The 17825-nt window shown below is 39.2% G+C and overlaps 1 protein-coding gene across 5 annotated transcripts in view; it reads left to right on the top strand.

The window, feature by feature from the left end:
* LOC120634183 (glycerol-3-phosphate acyltransferase 1, mitochondrial) overlaps positions 1-16187 on the top strand; it is an 88059-nt gene extending 71872 nt beyond the window's left edge. For 4 of the 5 annotated variants that reach the window (XM_039904622.1, XM_039904618.1, XM_039904619.1 and 1 more), the window contains 13 exons: positions 7-171; positions 2785-2966; positions 3421-3657; positions 4578-4670; positions 5504-5598; positions 7436-7671; positions 9401-9599; positions 10109-10293; positions 10936-11083; positions 11545-11747; positions 13492-13640; positions 15032-15177; positions 15368-15555. In XM_039904622.1, the coding sequence (XP_039760556.1) occupies positions 7-171; positions 2785-2966; positions 3421-3657; positions 4578-4670; positions 5504-5598; positions 7436-7671; positions 9401-9599; positions 10109-10293; positions 10936-11083; positions 11545-11747; positions 13492-13640; positions 15032-15177; positions 15368-15555 (2226 nt within the window). Of the gene's footprint in view, positions 1-6; positions 172-2784; positions 2967-3420; positions 3658-4577; positions 4671-5503; positions 5599-7435; positions 7672-9400; positions 9600-10108; positions 10294-10935; positions 11084-11544; positions 11748-13491; positions 13641-15031; positions 15178-15367 lie in introns of all 5 variants that reach the window. The other variant, XM_039904623.1, reaches the window with a different exon arrangement.
* Positions 16188-17825: the final 1638 nt, after the last annotated feature.

Genomic DNA, 17825 nt, shown 5'->3' with positions numbered 1-17825 from the left:
TTGCAGGATTCATGGAAAGATCCGAAATCAGAGGAGTCGGGCTCCGTTATCAACATATTGGACATTGGTCGCCAGACGTTTGCCAACGGCGGTGTGGTGGCTAGATACCTGTGCGACTTGGCCCATTGCATACACCTCGTCAAATATGACTTCAAGGATGTAGTGCCGAGTGTAAGTGAACAAATATATTGTAGAAAGTTTTTTTTTAATAGGCCCAAACTATAGACATTCACATAACTCACGTGCATACGACAGCCGATTGGCGCAGTGGGCAGCGACCCCGCTTTCTGAGTCCAAGGCCGTGGGTTCGATTCCCACAACTGGAAAATGCTTGTGTGATGAACATGAATGTTTTTCAGTGTATATCATAAGTATTTATGTGTATTTTATTCAAAAGAATATTCATCAGCTATCTTAGTAACCATAACACAAGCTACGCTTACTTTGGGGCTAGATGGCGATGTGTGTATTGTCGTAGTATATTTATTATTATTTATTTATTTTATTTATATACACACACTAACACACACTTGCACACACACACACACGCCCGGACTAAATAAGTCGCTGCATGTTTTTATTGTTTTTTCTTTTTTCTTTTATTTGAAACTTAATCATTGTTTTTATTTATCTTTGTTTAATTGACTCTTATTCTCTTTTTTTTATTGGCATTTACTATGTTCTACTTTTGTTTTATTTGTACAATACATTTATTGTTGGAGGTGGACGTTAATTGTTGCGACACAGTTTATACTACTGCAACAGTTATCGTGGCAGCATGTTCATTGTGTCAATTCTGTACCCTTTCCAATATTCTGAATAAATGAAAATAAATGAATAAATGTCAGGTTCTAGAGATCGAAGATTTGAAATAAAAAAACCATACGACACTTGAAAGACTTTATTCTTCTCTGCAATACAAAGTTCCAGAACATACTTCCAAACGCAGGTCAACGTAGTCCAGTATTGTAGCAGAGGTCATTTAGTTCCACACTTTTCACTTGTTTCACTGAAGTATCTCTCACTTCACTTCGCTCTCAGAATGCCAGGCGTGAGATTTGCTAGCTACGTTTACTTTTTCGAACGCGTTAAAGTTAACTGCAATTTGTATGGTATAGAAAGAGCGTCATTTAGTGTACTGTCACTGTCGGTTTCCCAGTAATGTCACTAGAGGGCGCTTCTTCGTCACCGCATAAATCTTAGTTAACTTTCACGTGATCGAGTAAGTCACACTTGGCACTCTGAGCAGACTCACTCATTCGCGACGGGCACCTGCTTTTATACCACTATCGGATGCCTAGAACCTTCTTTACTCGGAAATCGAAAAAAAATAACATATTTCTAAATTCTAACTTTTCTCGGGATTCCGTAACCGTATGGTGGTTCTTCCTGTGGTTGTCGTACGAGGCGACTAAGGGAATATAACGGACAAGGCCAGCAAAGTCTTTTGTGCTACTACTACCATTTACTGCGATAACCAACCTGTTTACCCAGCGTGGTGATTATGGGCAACCCTCTAATTGGGGGTTTGAGGCTTTGAGTCCAACAGTGGAATCATGTAGGCTATTTATTTATATTTATTTGTTATTGGCAAAGCCGCAACGGCATGTTTCTACATCATCGGATCGGGCGGAAACCGGAAACCGGACGTGCGTGTTCACACATAAGGAATTATTTTGTTTTAACGGAATGTAAATGTTAATTTTAGGCGAACTACTATTCACATTTTCATAGTGATTCGTCTCAAATAAGTACTCAAAAAGGGACTCGTAAGGCCGCGAACAGAGCTCGCGATCATCTCTCATTGTTATTTAAAAAAAAAATGTATTGTTATGTGATAATCAAGGATAGCATGTTTTATCTAATAAGTTAATGATATTGTGATAATATGGTGGTGGTAATTTATATATAAGTAGTATTACTATTATCTATTATTTGTTTATGGGGAAATATGTGTTTTAAGTTAATTTTTTTAAATTATTTTTATTTATTTTATTTATTTATTTAATGGACACTCAACAGGTCACAATAACTCTAATTAAACGAAACACAAAATGAAAAAACATATAAATGTAATATTGTAAACCCACTTAGAGACTGCTACAACTTGCGAATAAAAAACTAGATTGTCAGTTAGAACAGGAAAAAACGATTAAGAGAGACGTGAGAGTATAAGCTGTAAGATCCATCAGGCTGTGACATAAACTTGACGAATCTAGCGCCGCGAACAAAAACATACATTTTAGAATAAATTCAAAAAAAAAAGAAACATATACTTAAATTTTATATAAAATAATATTAAAAATGTTGACTATATATATACTATAGAACAAAACTAGCTAAACGAATACAAAAAAGAGTAAAACACGCTGTAACGAAAATATTATAGTGTCACCGGTTCTCAATCTGCAAAATTAGATTTTTCTTACTTATATTAAGAAGTTTGTAGGTGATTCAACATTAATTAGAAAGTTCGTTACATGAAACTCAATCAAAAGTAAGCGTGTTAAAAGCTAGTAAGAAAAGTTTTTTATTATATTTGGTCCTATTCGCTTTTATGGGGGGCTTTCATTTCAAATGTACTTTTTTACACTTTTCAATTCGTTCTCGGCATTGACTCACACTTGTGAAAGAAGCTTCTTTCTCTCTTTAAATTGCGCAGTAGTTTTAAGTTCACATCGCGTTACTTAAATTAAAAAAAAGAAGCTCCAAAGGTCCCAAATCGCTAAAAGTCCAATGAAAGCCATGCTAATTTTCTATTTCACAATATCAGCCGTATTCTAGGTGGTGAAAGACGAACGTTTCCAACGCGCGATACAAGATACGACTCAAGAGGAATTGAAGAAGACTGCCAATGGCTCGCACCGTGGGCAGGACACATTCACCACAGCGAGGCGACGCATTGAGGCGCGGGCTATGAAAGTACTGGCCAATATATCCTCGGCCATGTCCACGCATGTACTAAGGTAACTAACATGAACGAAATACTTTTGTCTGTGCCGCCCGACACGCCAGTTCGGTTCATAAAATGGTGCCAGCAGCATCTCACTCCAGCCACACCTAAACAGGCACTAATACCACCCACGTGGTGGCTATGAAAGCCAACACCCATGTAAAAAGGTAACTAAAATAAAATTGATATTTTTATCACTTTATCTCTAGAAAGCTCAGTTCATGAAATGAACCACCACAGCCAGCAGCGTCTCGCTTGAGCCATCTCTAAACAGGAACTAACACCACCGCGAAGCCACGAATGAAAGTGCTAATAGATCGTCGGCCATGCCCATGCGTATTCTAAACTCTCTTGTCTTCAATTTTGTCGCTCTTGCCAGCACAGTTCTTTAAATGGTGCAAGCAGCGTCTCTTAAAGTCTGTTTTTTGAACAACAAGTAAAACTAACTGTTAATGCCTTTATTCTAGATTGGTCGCTTGGGTATGCCACAAAGCGGTGCGTCGCATTGCTGGAGGAGGTTGCGGCACGCGCGCGGCGTGCGTCGAGCGACTGCGGAGGGCAAAAGCCGCCGGCCTGCCACTAGTGTTCGTGCCCCTGCACCGCTCGCATTTCGACTACATCCTGGTGACGTTCACGTTGTACCTCACCGGGTTGCGACCGCCTCTGGTCGCCGCTGGTGACAACATGAGGATACCGTTCTTTGGGTAAGTTACATCCTTACTTAATATTGTAAATTCGTAAGAGTGTTTGTTTGATCGTTTGTCCTTTCAACACGCCTCCCACTAAGCAATTGATGACTTGATTTATGGCAAAGATTTAGTTATCTAGGCAAATTGTTATTTGATTAGCATTTACAGGTCCCTCATAAAAACATCCCTCAGCCTCTTGTAGGACCCTTTTTGAAGAGCTACTGTCAACTGAGTTTAAGGACACAAATGCAGAAAAGTTTGTGTTAATAAATTCAGCGGGTAATAAACAGGCAGGGAACAAGAAACTTTGTTGTCCAACAGCCAAAGTGATTCTATTACGCGGTGTAGTATTTTTATCTATTAAAATCAAGAAGTCTCGTGAAGCACGTCTCGTGACCGTGTAGTAGTGAGGCAGTGGATTGCAAGTACTACCGGCCGTGTACCGGCCGTAACACGCGGTACAAATAGGTTTTTACCTATAATAAATTCAGAAATTTGTGAGTGAAAATTAATTTGAACTGCATATTATACCACTTTTATTTGACAAAGAAGGCGTGAGCGTTCGGTTTGGTATCGGCCAAACCAAAGAGCAGACCAACAAACGGTTCCAGAGAGTATACAATTAGGCTGGCGCGAAAATCGTTTATCGAATAATATTACTAGTATTTGCTGCGTAGCTACAGAATATGTCTGTATTTAGCTAAGTATAAAAATCTGCTCCGAAGCGGTCGTAGAGTCACAGCAAACAGACAGACGTGTCGTTTCAAAAATTCTTACAAATTTTCTAATAAGAAAAATAAGTTCAGCAGGTATTAAATGGGCTCGGAACAAGAAACTATGTTACGAACCTTTTTGCGGTACTATTAGATTTTTATTACCCATTGATAAGTTCCGTAAACTTCATTGACTTATGATTTTGAGCGTTCCTGTTGCAGATGGTTCTTGCGTGGTTGCGGCGCTTTCTTCATCAGGCGCAGAGTCGACGGCTCCGAATATCATGGAGATCCAATTTACAAATCTGCTCTTAGGTAAATATTTAATTTGTATCAATAACGAATTTGTAGCCCCGCACTTGTAATCGCAAAATTGGTCGACCCCCCACGAGGTGGACAGACGACATCAAGCGCGTCGCAGGTAGCCGCTGGATCCAAGCGGCACAGAACCGTGGAATTTGGAACTCCCCACACAAGACCTATGTCCAGCAGTGGACGTCTATCGGTTGATATGATGATGATGATTCCCACAACTGGAAAATATTTGTGTGATGCCCATGGATGTTTTTCGGTGTCTGGGTGTTTATATTTATATTATAAGTATTTATGTATATTATTCATAAAAATATTCATCAGGCATCTTAGTAACCATAACACAAGCTACGCTTACTTTGGGGCTAGATGGCGATGTGTGTATTGTCGCAGTATATTTATTTATTGGGCGGGCCACGTAGCTCGGAGAACCGATGGACGATCGGATCCCAAAATGCTGGTATGGCGATCTCGCACCGGTAAACGTAGCGTTGGTGGACCCCGCCGAAGTGAACAGATAACATCAAACGAGTCGGAGGAAGCGCAAGACCTCGATATTCGGAACCCCCCTTACAATAGACCTATGTCCAGCCGTTGACGTCACAAAAATTAACACTATCATAAATCAGTTGATATTATGATAGATGATAATTTATTGGTTACATACACTTAGAATAAAGTAGTAAATAAATAAAAATTGAATGTTTACAAAGGCAGCCTTATTGCTGCAAAATGGTGGACTACGTCTTAAACGCATCACAATCTGTGTGAAGACCAGTGCTGTGTAGGCTGGCTAATGGCTCAATCATTACGATGATGTTGACGTTTCATTGCAGAGCATACATCCTGAACAGTTTGGCCGCCAATAATAACCTGGAGTTCTTCATCGAAGGAGGTCGCACTAGAACCGGGAAACCGCAGTTACCAAAAGGTAAGGGATTCCAGGTTATGTCAAAAAAAGGTTGTTGATAAAACTGGTAAAAGAGAGCTTACTACTGTCATTTTCAAATTTCTTTATTGTGAATTTGGGTACAGATGATTAAAGGAGAAATAAAGGTTCGGGAAAAAGTATTTTTGCATTATAGTATGTATTAACTTGTAATAAAATATCTTTGGCTATACTATTTGTATCTGGCTGGTTTTGGTAACATTAAAATGTTTAAATTTTAAAGAAAATAATTCTTAATTCAAATTAGGAAAATGTGTGATTTTTCTTTGTTTTTCGTACTGCGAAGTTGAGTGAATCTAATGAAGAAATTGGATACATTTTAAAATTTTACTATAAAAAAGGTGAAAATGCAACGCAAGCCGCGAAAAAGTTTGCGATGCTTATGGACCTAGTGCAGCGTCTGTGAGAGTAGCACAAATTCGGTTTAAGCGATTTTGTTAAAAAGATTATATTTCTTTAAAGTGACATTACACTAACCAAGTACATGTGATTCGACAACGTGGTCGACACGTGGTTCGCGCTGGCGCCGATGTTACATCACAGAGAAGTAACGAGTAGAGTATATATATTTGTGAAACTATCGAGTGAAAAAAGTCGTAGAACAAATGTTGTTCGTTTTAATGTAATCAACTACAGGCCCAGAGCTTTTTGGTATTTTCTATTTAAACCTGTATAAAACCTACACTTAAAGACCTTTATACTAAGAGATATTGTTTATTGTTTATTGTAATTAGGTACACAAAACAGGTAATAACTAAAAGTAGATCTAAATATAAGTAATAACAAGTTTTGTTCTAAGCTACAACCCAAAGTATGTGTACACAACTTGGAATTAAATTAAACAGAAAGTAAAGATAAAATTAAAGTTGAAACAAAAAAGAAACACTTAAATAATAATATATATATTATTTCCCTAAAGATTATGTGGTATAGTGCTTAATAATTTGATTTTTAAAAATATTTATCCTTTTGTTAAAAATGTCAATATTATGATTACTTGATACTAAATCATTATAAAGGCGGCACATGCGAACGATGGGATTGTAAAAGGAAGTATTGTTCTTGTAGACACTTAGGGAAAAATTAATATTAAGTTAAGATTATACTACTTTTACATACAAAAAAGCAAAATTTCACAATTTATGGAAAAGTTTTAATATTCTGACTTATTGCATGCTTATTCACGAAGGAGCTATTGAAGGTATGTTTCCTTAGTAGAACACAAAGTTAGCGCAGAAACTTAACTGTAAGATCTGGTTTTTTATTTTTAAATAAATATTTGCTGTACTAGCTGTTGCGACTGACTTCGTCTGCGTTTGATTTTTTTTTTTGATTATTAATTAGGCATTAAATTTAGTTGTAGTTCTAAAAAAAATTATTCAGTATCGCTAAGGATTAAATGAGGGGTTTGCTGCTGTCCGCTGAGGAGTTCTGTCCTCTATCTGCAACAACAATTTGGGCAAAATTGAACACATATTATAACCTCTATAGCACAAAAACAATTAACATCCAGGACACTGAAAAACATTCATGTTCATCACACAAACATTTTCCAGTAATGGGAATCGAACCGACGGCCTTGGGCTCAGAAAGCAGGGTCGCTGCAAACTGCGCCAATCGGCCGTCAAGCTTTAACGGTGAAATTCATCATGAGGCAACCTGCATGCCTGAGAGTTCTCCATAATGTTCTCGAAGGTGTCTACCGTTCCGCACTTGGCCAGCGAGCTACGAGCTTTAACCCTTCTCATTCTGGGAGGGGTCTCGTGTCCTGTGGCCTGGTTATGTGTTTATGATGATGATGATGATGAAAATTTTACAGCGGGAATACTCTCCGTGATAATGGACGCGTACAACGACGGCACTATCGACGACGCGCTTTTGGTGCCCGTGACGCTGAACTACGATCGCCTGGTGGACGGCAACTTCGTGCGCGAGCAGCTGGGCATGCCCAAACAAATGGAGACCTTCTGGTCGGCCCTCAGGGGGATATGGAGGACTTTGAACACCAACCACGGCAGTATAAGAGTGGACTTCAACCAGCCCATATCGCTGAAGGTAGACACGAAATAGTTGTATCTTATTATTATCTTATATCTTTAAACGAGCAATTCTTGTATATATATAATTGAAATCTCGGAATCGGCTCCAACGATTTTCACGAAATTTATTATACAGGTGGTTTCGGGGGCGATAAATCGATCTAGCTAGGATACATTTTTAGAAAATGCCATTCTATCCCTTTTTATATATATATATAAATTGATATATATATATATATATATATTTATATTTATTGATATATATATATATATAATAAATTTCGTGAAAAAAATCGTGAATTTTTAATTAATTAATTAATTAATATATATATATATATATATATAATATATATATATATATATAATATATAATATATATATATATATATATCTATTTATTATACAGGTGGTTTCGGGGGCGATAAATCGATCTAGCTAGGATTCCTTTATATTGGACATACGACTATTTTTTTAAGTCGACTCATTCGCGGACAAAGTCGCGCGGGTCCGCTAGTACTATTTTTAAACAAAAAATTGTTTTTGGAACATAATATACATTTATATATATACTACGACCATACATACATCGCCATCTAGCCCAAAAGAAAGCGTAGCTTGTGTTATGGGTAATAGGAAAGCTGATGAATATTTTTATGAATATTATACACATAAATAGTACTTTTAATATACACATAAACACCCAGACACTGAAAAACATCCATGTAAACATTTTCCAGTTGTGGGAAACGAACCCCTGGCCCACTGCGCCAACCGGCCGTCATAATATACTGATAGCTTAGGTTTCGGAGGTGGGCTGCGGCCAATAGTCTCTGAGGTCATCGGTTCAATGTAATCAGACCAATTTTTAATATTTTTAAAGGTAAGTGACTAACGAATACCGCAAACGATACTTATGCCCGTTTTTACTAAATCTAGGGCACTCCTAAATCGGATTCCTAATAATTTAGGTAATGCTTACAGAAGAATAACGTTTCAGCAATTATTAGATGATGACTAACGACTATAGATGCCATCTAAAGATACAAATGTACTGGTGCTTAATGTTAAGGGAACTCCTTAAAGGAAACTTAACCGATAAAAAAAAATTTAGGTGTTTTTTTTTTATTAAACTCGAAATCCCTACAAAAAATGGAAAAACATAACTGCCTGACAAGAATTCATTTAATTTTTTTCTATAGAGAAAATTTTAACTTAATCGTGTGAAACGAGCATCCATTACATCAGAAATACTTTTTATGAAGCTGTAAACATATATTACATGAGTTTAAGTTTTTCAACCGCATTAAGCAGCTCTTAACACCTTGAATAATTGAGACACAATAAACGTTTCGGAACTCAATTAGTTCAAAGTTTATATAAAACGTAAGCTTACAGAAAACTCCTATTATAACGTTAAGGATTACTGTAACTATAAAAAAGCTTGGATGAGAATCGCTCTAACTTCATAGATAAATATAAATTTACTGTGAGATGGTGATACCAAAAAAAAAAAAATCACGCGGCTAAGTTTGTTGTGGGCTCTTCTTAGACAAGGGCGCGTTTGGAACCCTCGTAGCTTTCGGTTTAAGTTGGCAAACGAAGTTATCACCATCCCCTTACAATTATGAAAACATATTATATGTATGAACGCTTTATAAGTTCCTGTGAACGCTTCATAGTGACTACTATATCATTTCTACGTGAATAAAAAAATTTGAAATTTAAAATTTGAATTCGTTTTACAGGAGCTAGTGACCTCATTCCAAAAGTACAACTACTTGAAGGCGCCGATCGAGAGGCCTTTGACACCTCCTAACAACAACCTAGCTGTCAACCTGGACAGACAGATCCTGTACAACCACAGTCACAGCAGTTTGTTCGGAGCGGATGTCAGCACCGACCAGAAAATGATGGTGGAGGCCATCGGCAGACATCTTGTCTATGGTATGTGTGCTCTATACTCTATGGTAACAAATAGGACGGACAGATCCTGTACAACCACAGTCACAGCAGTTTGTTCGGAGCGGATGTCAGCACCGACCAGAAAAGGATGATTTAGGCCATCGGCAGACATCTTGTCTATAGTACGTGTGCTCTATACTTTATGGTAACAAATTGGACGGGCAGATTCTGTACAACCGCAGTCAAAACAGTTTTTTCGGAGCTGATGTCAGCACCGACCAGAAGATGATGGTGGAGGCCATCGGCAGACATCTTGTTTATGGCACGCATGCTCTATACTCTATGGTAACAAATAGAATCTTCGGAGCAGATGTCAGCATTGATCAGAAGGTGATTGTCGAGGCAAAAACCTTGTCTGCTGTAGCTTTGCTTTATAATCTATGGTAACAACGACCTGTCAATTTGGACAGAAGGATTCTCCACAATACTTTTAGCACTTAAATTTCAAGAACAAAAATACTAAAGATTGTATGGATTTATTTTGTTTACAGACGCAGCCCAATCGACTGCCTTGATGTGCACGAACGTAGTATCGTACGTGTTACTAACCGAGCAACGCCGCGGGTGCAGCCTATCTCAATTACAGTCTAGTGTTTCTTCGCGCGGGAAAGCCCTAAAAATGGCCGGGCGCGACCTAGGGTACATGGGCGAAGACCATCTTGTGATCAAAAGAGCTGTAAGTCAAAAGTTAAAAAAATTAAAGATATTATTAGAAAATGCTACGAAAAAAATTGTGAATACATAAACTTAAGCTTAAAAGTTATTTTATACATTAGTTTTATTGATTTTAGAGGTACACTATGGTTTCTACACGGCAGCGTGTCGGAACGCTAAATAGCTTAGCGGCACGTCTTTGTCGGTAGAGTGGTAACTGGCCCCGATCGAAACCCCCAACCAGACCTTAACAGAAATAATTCAGAAATTATAAATTACCAATTTGGTTACTTATAATTCCCCTGACGGAAATCGAATCCGGGATCGCTCATTTATCAGGAAGCACAGCGCTCACCGCGAAATACCTCTATTACTGTGCGTTAAAATTACGGTAAATTTACGTTTGTAACTATTGGATAGAAGCAGACGTTACTTTGCGGAAAACCATAATATATTGAATAATTGATAAGTTGACTTAACGATTATTCATTCTGGTCTATTAAAGGTGTGTGGATTGGGTCCACCAATCCGCTCTGGGCCAGCGTGGTGGACTACAACCTTAATAAGGGATTAGCCCTCATTGTGGGAGGAGACCCGTACCCTGTATTTGGACCATGTCTTTGCGAGCTCGGATATACTATATACTTATTTTTATGTATTACAGTTGGAAATGCTGGGCACTTCCCTCGTACGGGTGGAAGGCAGTGGCGCCAACAGGACTGTACGAGCGCACGCATCCGTGCCAGCGGCGTTGGAACTCTCGTATTATGCCAACGCGTTGGTCGCACACTACGCCGCGCCTGCTATTGTAGGTGAGAAGGAAAATGGCGTCGGAAAATTATTTATAATGTGAAACTTCTAACTTTTTAAACTCTATGAAACGAAAATGCGACACGGTAACCAAACAAACACTTAAATGTAAAGGATTCAGTCAGCGAGAGAATGAGATAGAAGACTTTTTATTTTAGTTACCATGGTAACTGAATAATATTTATTATTTTATTTGAACTCTTTATTTGTTCATCAATACACAGTTAGGAATATAAAGGACGTATAGAGGGAACACAAAGACTGGAGTAGAATACAAAAGGCGGCCTTATCGCTTAAAAGCGATCTCTGCCAGGCAGTTTTAGGATTAAACCGACAAGAGCGATAACAAATAGTACCCATAACACAAGCTACGCTTACTTTGGGGCTAGATGGCGATGTGTGTATTGTCGTAGTATATTTATTTGTTTTAATTATTTATTTTAATGTTCAATGCACATTACAGCGACGGCGTTGGAAAGCATAGTGTGCAAACAGAACGCAGACGAGGATACCGTGCGCCACTCGGAGCTGATGGAGGCAGCCCTGCAACTCAGCGAGATCCTCAGCCAGGAGTTCATCCTCTGCGCACCCTGCACCAGGATAGAGGAGCGGCTGCAAGAGGCGTTGGACGAACTCCTCGCGCAGGACGTCCTCACCGACACTCGGGTATGCCTTACATCATATCACAATATCTCAGGTCTGGTCTGGTGGGTGGCATCGGCCGCGGCTAGTTACCTACCTACCGACAAAGACTTGCCGCTAAGCTAACACTAAATCAGTGTGCCGGTGCGATGTCGCGTAGCAACCGATTAGGGGTATGACTACCGTACTCCCTAACAGGTAACCCCTATACCATCTTAGACTGCATCATCACGGGAACAAGTTATAGGAGAAGTGTACTCCAGTTTATTATTACACATATATTATTTGGATATTATTTCCACTGAGAGTTGATAAAGGTGGGGGAGAAAATAAATTTTTTATCCTTTCTCCAGGGGAGATAATTGTCTCCTGGCCATGCTAGCCGTACAGACAACCCGCACGAAGCTATTTTCGTCTACGTTTCTAATACGTACCGCTAAAGTTTGGAACGCTCTTTCGATTTCGGTGTCCGATTCATCAACTTGAATGCCTTCAAGGCAAGAGTGGATAGGCATGACCGCACCATTGCTTTACATCAGGCATGATAGTTGTCAAGATATTTTTTTTTCCTAATTTTTGGTTTTATTATTCTACCTTTATTTATCTTTATTGTATTCAACATGGAAGGAAGTTATTTCCACGACACAGGGAATCCTAGTGAAATCACAGACTTTATCTGTATTCTCTGGCTTACTTATATATCTCAAGATTGTAATTTTTTTTTTTATTACATATAATTTTTATTAATACATAACTATAACCTAAATTAAACTATTTAAAAACTAAATAAAATCTAAAACGTCCTCGAAACCACCGCAGCGAGGCACAGTTCCTAAGATGCTGGCAGCATTGAATTGATTGTAATTGTTCTTTATTCCGGAATAACAGTATCGATCCTGTGTCAACCTTTAAGCCGAATGCTGGGAATCGAACCTGCAGCCTTCGAGTCGGAAAGCGGGGTCTCTGCCCAATGCGCCCATCAACCGTCAAAATATCCCAGTATACTCAGTGGCGTGCATAGAGCGTATGCACAGGCTATGCAGATGATATAAGATGAAGAAAATCCCCAGTATGAGTTATAAATACTTGAGGGTAGGCTTTTTATAACTCTCACAATGCCTATCCCTAAGTTTTTTATTTAACTTGTACTGAAGATTTTTTTTTCATTTCATATTATTTATCCGCTTATTACACACCCTGTACGCACGCCATTGAGTATACTTATATTAAAGTGTCTGTAAAAATCAGTGCCTGATCAACCAAGCGCGAGGCCCGTAGCAAATTCTTTAAGAGAGCCCTTGATCTGCTAAGGGTTCTTAAGTATAAAGTGGTAAAAATACAATTCTATACTCAATATGTATCTTAAATGCAATACGTATTTGCTATCTATAGGTTACAATTTTGTGGGTAATTAATAGTTTAGTAAATTACTGTAGGCGATGTCTGTGTGCGTGCGCGTGTGTGCGTACGCGTGTGTGTGTGCGCGTAAGTGTGCGTGTAAGAGTGTGTGCGTGTGCGTGTAAGTGTGCGTCTGCTTGTAGATGTGCGTGTGCGTGTGCGTATAAGTGTTCATGTAAGTGTGTGTGTAAGTGTGCGTGTAAGTGTAAGTGTGCGAGTGCGTTTGCGTTTGAGTGTGCGTGTAAGTGTCTGCCAGTCAGTCAGTCAGGCAGAGATGAGTGGTATTAAATATGGGGGGCCCGTAGCAATTGCTACTCTTGCTACGCGGTTAATACTGCACTGGTAATAATGAACAATTAATGTATTCCAGTCTCCGGACGCCTTGGAAGAGCAGCGCTGGTCGCGTCGTTTCGCGAATAACTTTGACGACGAGGACGACGACGACGACGGATACCGGCCGGACCCCACGCGCCTCATCAAATACAAGCTGTCCAAGAGCCCGGAAGCCCTGGCGGAACGGTACGTACAATGGTGAGGGCTGCTAATCTAAGTAGGAGCCTAGGAGGTCCCGGGTTCGATTCCCGAGGATAGACGAGGATACCGTGCCTCACTCGGAGCAGATGGAGGCAGCCCTAAAGCTCAGCGAGATCCTTAGCCAGGATTTCATCCTCTGCGCACCCTGCACCAGGATAGAGGAGCGGCTGCAAGAGGCGTTGGACGAACTCCTCGCGCAGGACGTCCTCACCGACACTCGGGTATGCCTTACATCATATCAAAATATATCATATCAAATTCAAATTCAAATTCAAAATTTCTTTATTCATGTAGGCCTATCACAGGCACTTATGAAGCGTTCATACATAATTGTTTACATAATTGTAACGGGATGGTGATAACTTCGTTCGCCAACTTAAATCTAAAGCTACGAGGGTTCCAAACGCGCCCTGGTCTAAGAAGAGCCCACAACAAACTTAGTCGGGTAAATTTATTTTTTTGTTATCACCATCTTCCAGTAAATTTAAATTAAGCTATGAAGCTAGAGCAATTCACACCCAAGCTTTTTTATCGTTTAAATAATCCTTAATGTTATAATAGGATTTTTCTGTAAGCTTACGTTTTATATAAACTTTGAACTTATTGAGAGACATCTCAAAGATTTCATTTGGTAATTTGTTATAAAATAATATACAATTGCCCTTGAATGAATTTGCAATTTTGTGTAGCCTAGTAAACTGCACAATTGACGACCTCCCTGGCGCAGCGGTGAGCGCTGTGAATCTAAGTAGGAGGTTCCGGGTTCGATTACCGGCAGGGGCAATCTGGAAATATATAATTTCATTAGTTTGGTCTATTCTTGTGGGAGGCTTTGGTCGTGGCTAGTTACCCTATCGACAAAGACGTGCCGCTAAGCGATTTAGTGTTCCGGTGCGATATCGCGTAGCAAACGATTACGGGTATGACTACCGTACTCCCTAACTGGTTAGCCCGCTACCATCATAGACTGCATCATCACTTACCGCCAGGTGAGATTGCAGTCAAGGGCTAATTTGTAGTGGATTAAAAAAAACTACCACTGCACGGCTATTGTTAGGACACGGCCGATACGACTATCGGATCGGACGACATTCGGCGAGTCAGGGGGCAATAGGGGTTTATTAGTGATACTCTTCAGTCTTGTATTGAGACTCAGACGGCGCCAAGATACCTTTTGGTGTCTTAGTCGCTATCAATATCCGCTTACAAGGGATAAAACTTACTTGTCCACCTACCAAAGCACGGCAACACGAGAATTTGACCCCCGTTTAATATTACACGTATATTATCTGTTAACTTGTGACCATGCTCACGCTGTGGGAGGCAATAAACGCTTTTTTTCCTTTCCCTGTATAGAAATATTTTCTTGTTTCCAGCCGAAGGTTAGTGCAAACGATCCGCCCGCTGTTGGAAGGTTATGCGGCGACGTGCCACTGTGTCCGCAACGCCACGCAAAAGGAGGTGGTGGGCGCCGCACTCGATTCGCTACTGGAGAGTTTTGCACAGAACAAAATGCTTTACGGTGAGTTTAGAGGCTTTTAGACGCAAAATGCCTGGTTACCCAAAAAAAAGATAGCAACAACAAATATGTAAATATACATATTTAAAAAAAAAGGCTAAGTCGGTGGCCACCGTAGTGATCTTTAATATCTATCTAATATTTGTGTTTTGATGCAATAAAGTTATTGTATGTATGCATATTTGTCTCACAGGCGAAGCAGTATCAACGGACGCCATACGGAATTGCCTTCGACTCTTACGCCAATGGGGCGTGATAGAAATGTACACGGACAATCGCGAGAGGAAAATAAGAGTGTGCACACCCTACGAGAACCGGGACAATATGGAGGAAGTGGGCGCTAACATTTACAAATTCAACATGGCCACGCCTGTGCTGTGACCGTCATGTGACTGAAGTGTGACCAAAGTGTGACCAAAAAATTGTGATGTGTAAAAAGTGACTAGTGTAGTGTTGTGTAAGCTTAACTTGCGCTGTGGCTTCTGGTAGCAAGTGGCACGGGCGTCAAATAGCTTGTCGCTAAAAGCAATGAGCTCTCGCCCACTTTGTACGTTTCTATATTTTTCTTACTGTCTTACGCTGTTACTGCACTACAGCTCGAACCTTTCTCATTCTGAGAGATTCGTGGACACATAGTGGGTGGTAATGGATTGACAACGATGCAGCTGTCACTTTGTTTTAAGCGAAGGTTTTGTTGTACAAATATGAGCAAAACTCTCTTCAGCTCTGAATTGCAGCTTGATCCGTGGCTTTAAAATGCTATCTACGATCGGTCCATTTTTATAAATTTAAAAAGGATATAAAATTTTTTCGGAACCAACAGGATTTGAACCTGCGACTCTCTGGCAATCGCGGCCTGAGCGCTTTTTCCAACGCTACGTCTCTCCTACCATCAATGCTGAAATTAGTATATTCCTTTTTAAATCAGTCTTATAGGGACTGTTGCTTCATCTAGTAGGAAATGTTGCAGTTTCGATCTACGTTTTCAAAGGTCCGTATAACAATGAGACACGTTTGAAGCAAGAGATGACATTTTTTTTTTTGGAAATAAATAAATATACTACGACAATAGACACATCGCCATCCAGCCCCAAAGTAAGCGTAGCCTGTGTTATGGGTACTAAGATGACTGATGAATAATATACATAAATACTTAGAATATAAACTGAAAAACATTCATGCTCATCACACAAACATTTTCCAGTAGTGGGAATGGAACCCACGGCCTTGGACTCAGAAAGCAGGGTCGCTGCAAACTGCGCCGATCGGCCGTCAATAAATCGCTATAAGACTGAAGTAAAAGGCCTTTATATCCTCTTTCAATTTATAAAATTGATAATTCCTCCAAGTGTAGGTAAAAACACTAATAAAAATTATAAAATTACAATCGGTCCACTCTCTCCTATATGGTTAAGAATCATGAATTCTCAAAAAAGTTACTGCAAGTGTTCAAATGTGGTTATACAGCAGGATGCTAAAGATCACCTGAAACTTCACACCAAAAACTAAAGTACTGGGCTAACACAGGCAGGAGACAAAAATTATATCCCCTGACAAGGGATATAATTTTTGTCGTGTACGTGTCCACCTGCTAAAGCACGGGTACATGAAATAGGAGTAGTTTACTCCCGTTTACTATTACACATATATTGTTTGATACTATTTCCACTTGTGCGCCAGTGCTCCGAGAGTTGATAAAACAGTGGGAGAAGATACATTTTTATCCTTTCTCCGGGGAGATAATTATCTCCTGCCCATGCTTGCTGTGCTGTAGTGGGTAATGATAGATAGAGAACTCCACCACAACTATGCGAAGAAAACTAACTTTCTTAGGACACAAGCAAAGAGGAACCCAACTTGGAAAGTTAATAAGCTTGGCAAAAGAGCAACTGGTTGCCCAATATTAAATGGTAGAGTGATATGGGAGTGGACTGGACCCAAAACTTAGGAAGCAGTTGATAATAAAAAGTTTTTTGTTAGCTGACAACTAAACTTCGACTCCAACATGGCACGTGTAGGTGCTGATGAAGCTGTTGCTGATAGCGACGAAGCCGTACCCGGATTATATGTTGCATACATTTTGCAGGACAAATGTTATACAGAGGATGGTTCATGAGTGCTGGAATTGTTGACGCAGGTGAAAGTTATGTCATTAATTTTACCTAGTTGTCAAATTATGACATTGTGCCACCCCAATCCACCTCTGTTAAGTCTAATCTAAACCAAGTAAACATTTTTGAAAACTTTTTAAATCAATATTTAAAAAAAACTGGATTCTGCAGTCTTCTTTTTACAAATGTCCTTTAAAGTATAGTTGAGTCTTTTTAATAAGCCTTAGAAAAATAAGCCACTTCTAAACGTTTCTACGATTTGTAAGTTCTCTTTTAGACTGAGATAAAGCGAACTTAGACATTGATAATAGATATTCTACGTATTGCGTAAGTTTTATATCGTCACTCAGATGTGTTCTGTAGATGTTAGGGGTGGAAAGTCAGAAAAACTAATATTAATCATAATAAAATAAAATGTATATTTTGGTAAATTAGTCTACCATTTGGGTTCTTGTGTATATACTGTGCATTAATAATGGATTAATTAGCAATGGTTATATTATCTTAGCTTGCGATATTTAGCAATCAAAAAAATAATTG

The sequence above is a fragment of the Pararge aegeria genome, chromosome 23, assembly GCF_905163445.1.
Source record: "Pararge aegeria chromosome 23, ilParAegt1.1, whole genome shotgun sequence".
NCBI lineage: Eukaryota > Metazoa > Arthropoda > Insecta > Lepidoptera > Nymphalidae > Pararge > Pararge aegeria.
This window is presented reverse-complemented; position numbering and strand designations above follow the sequence as displayed.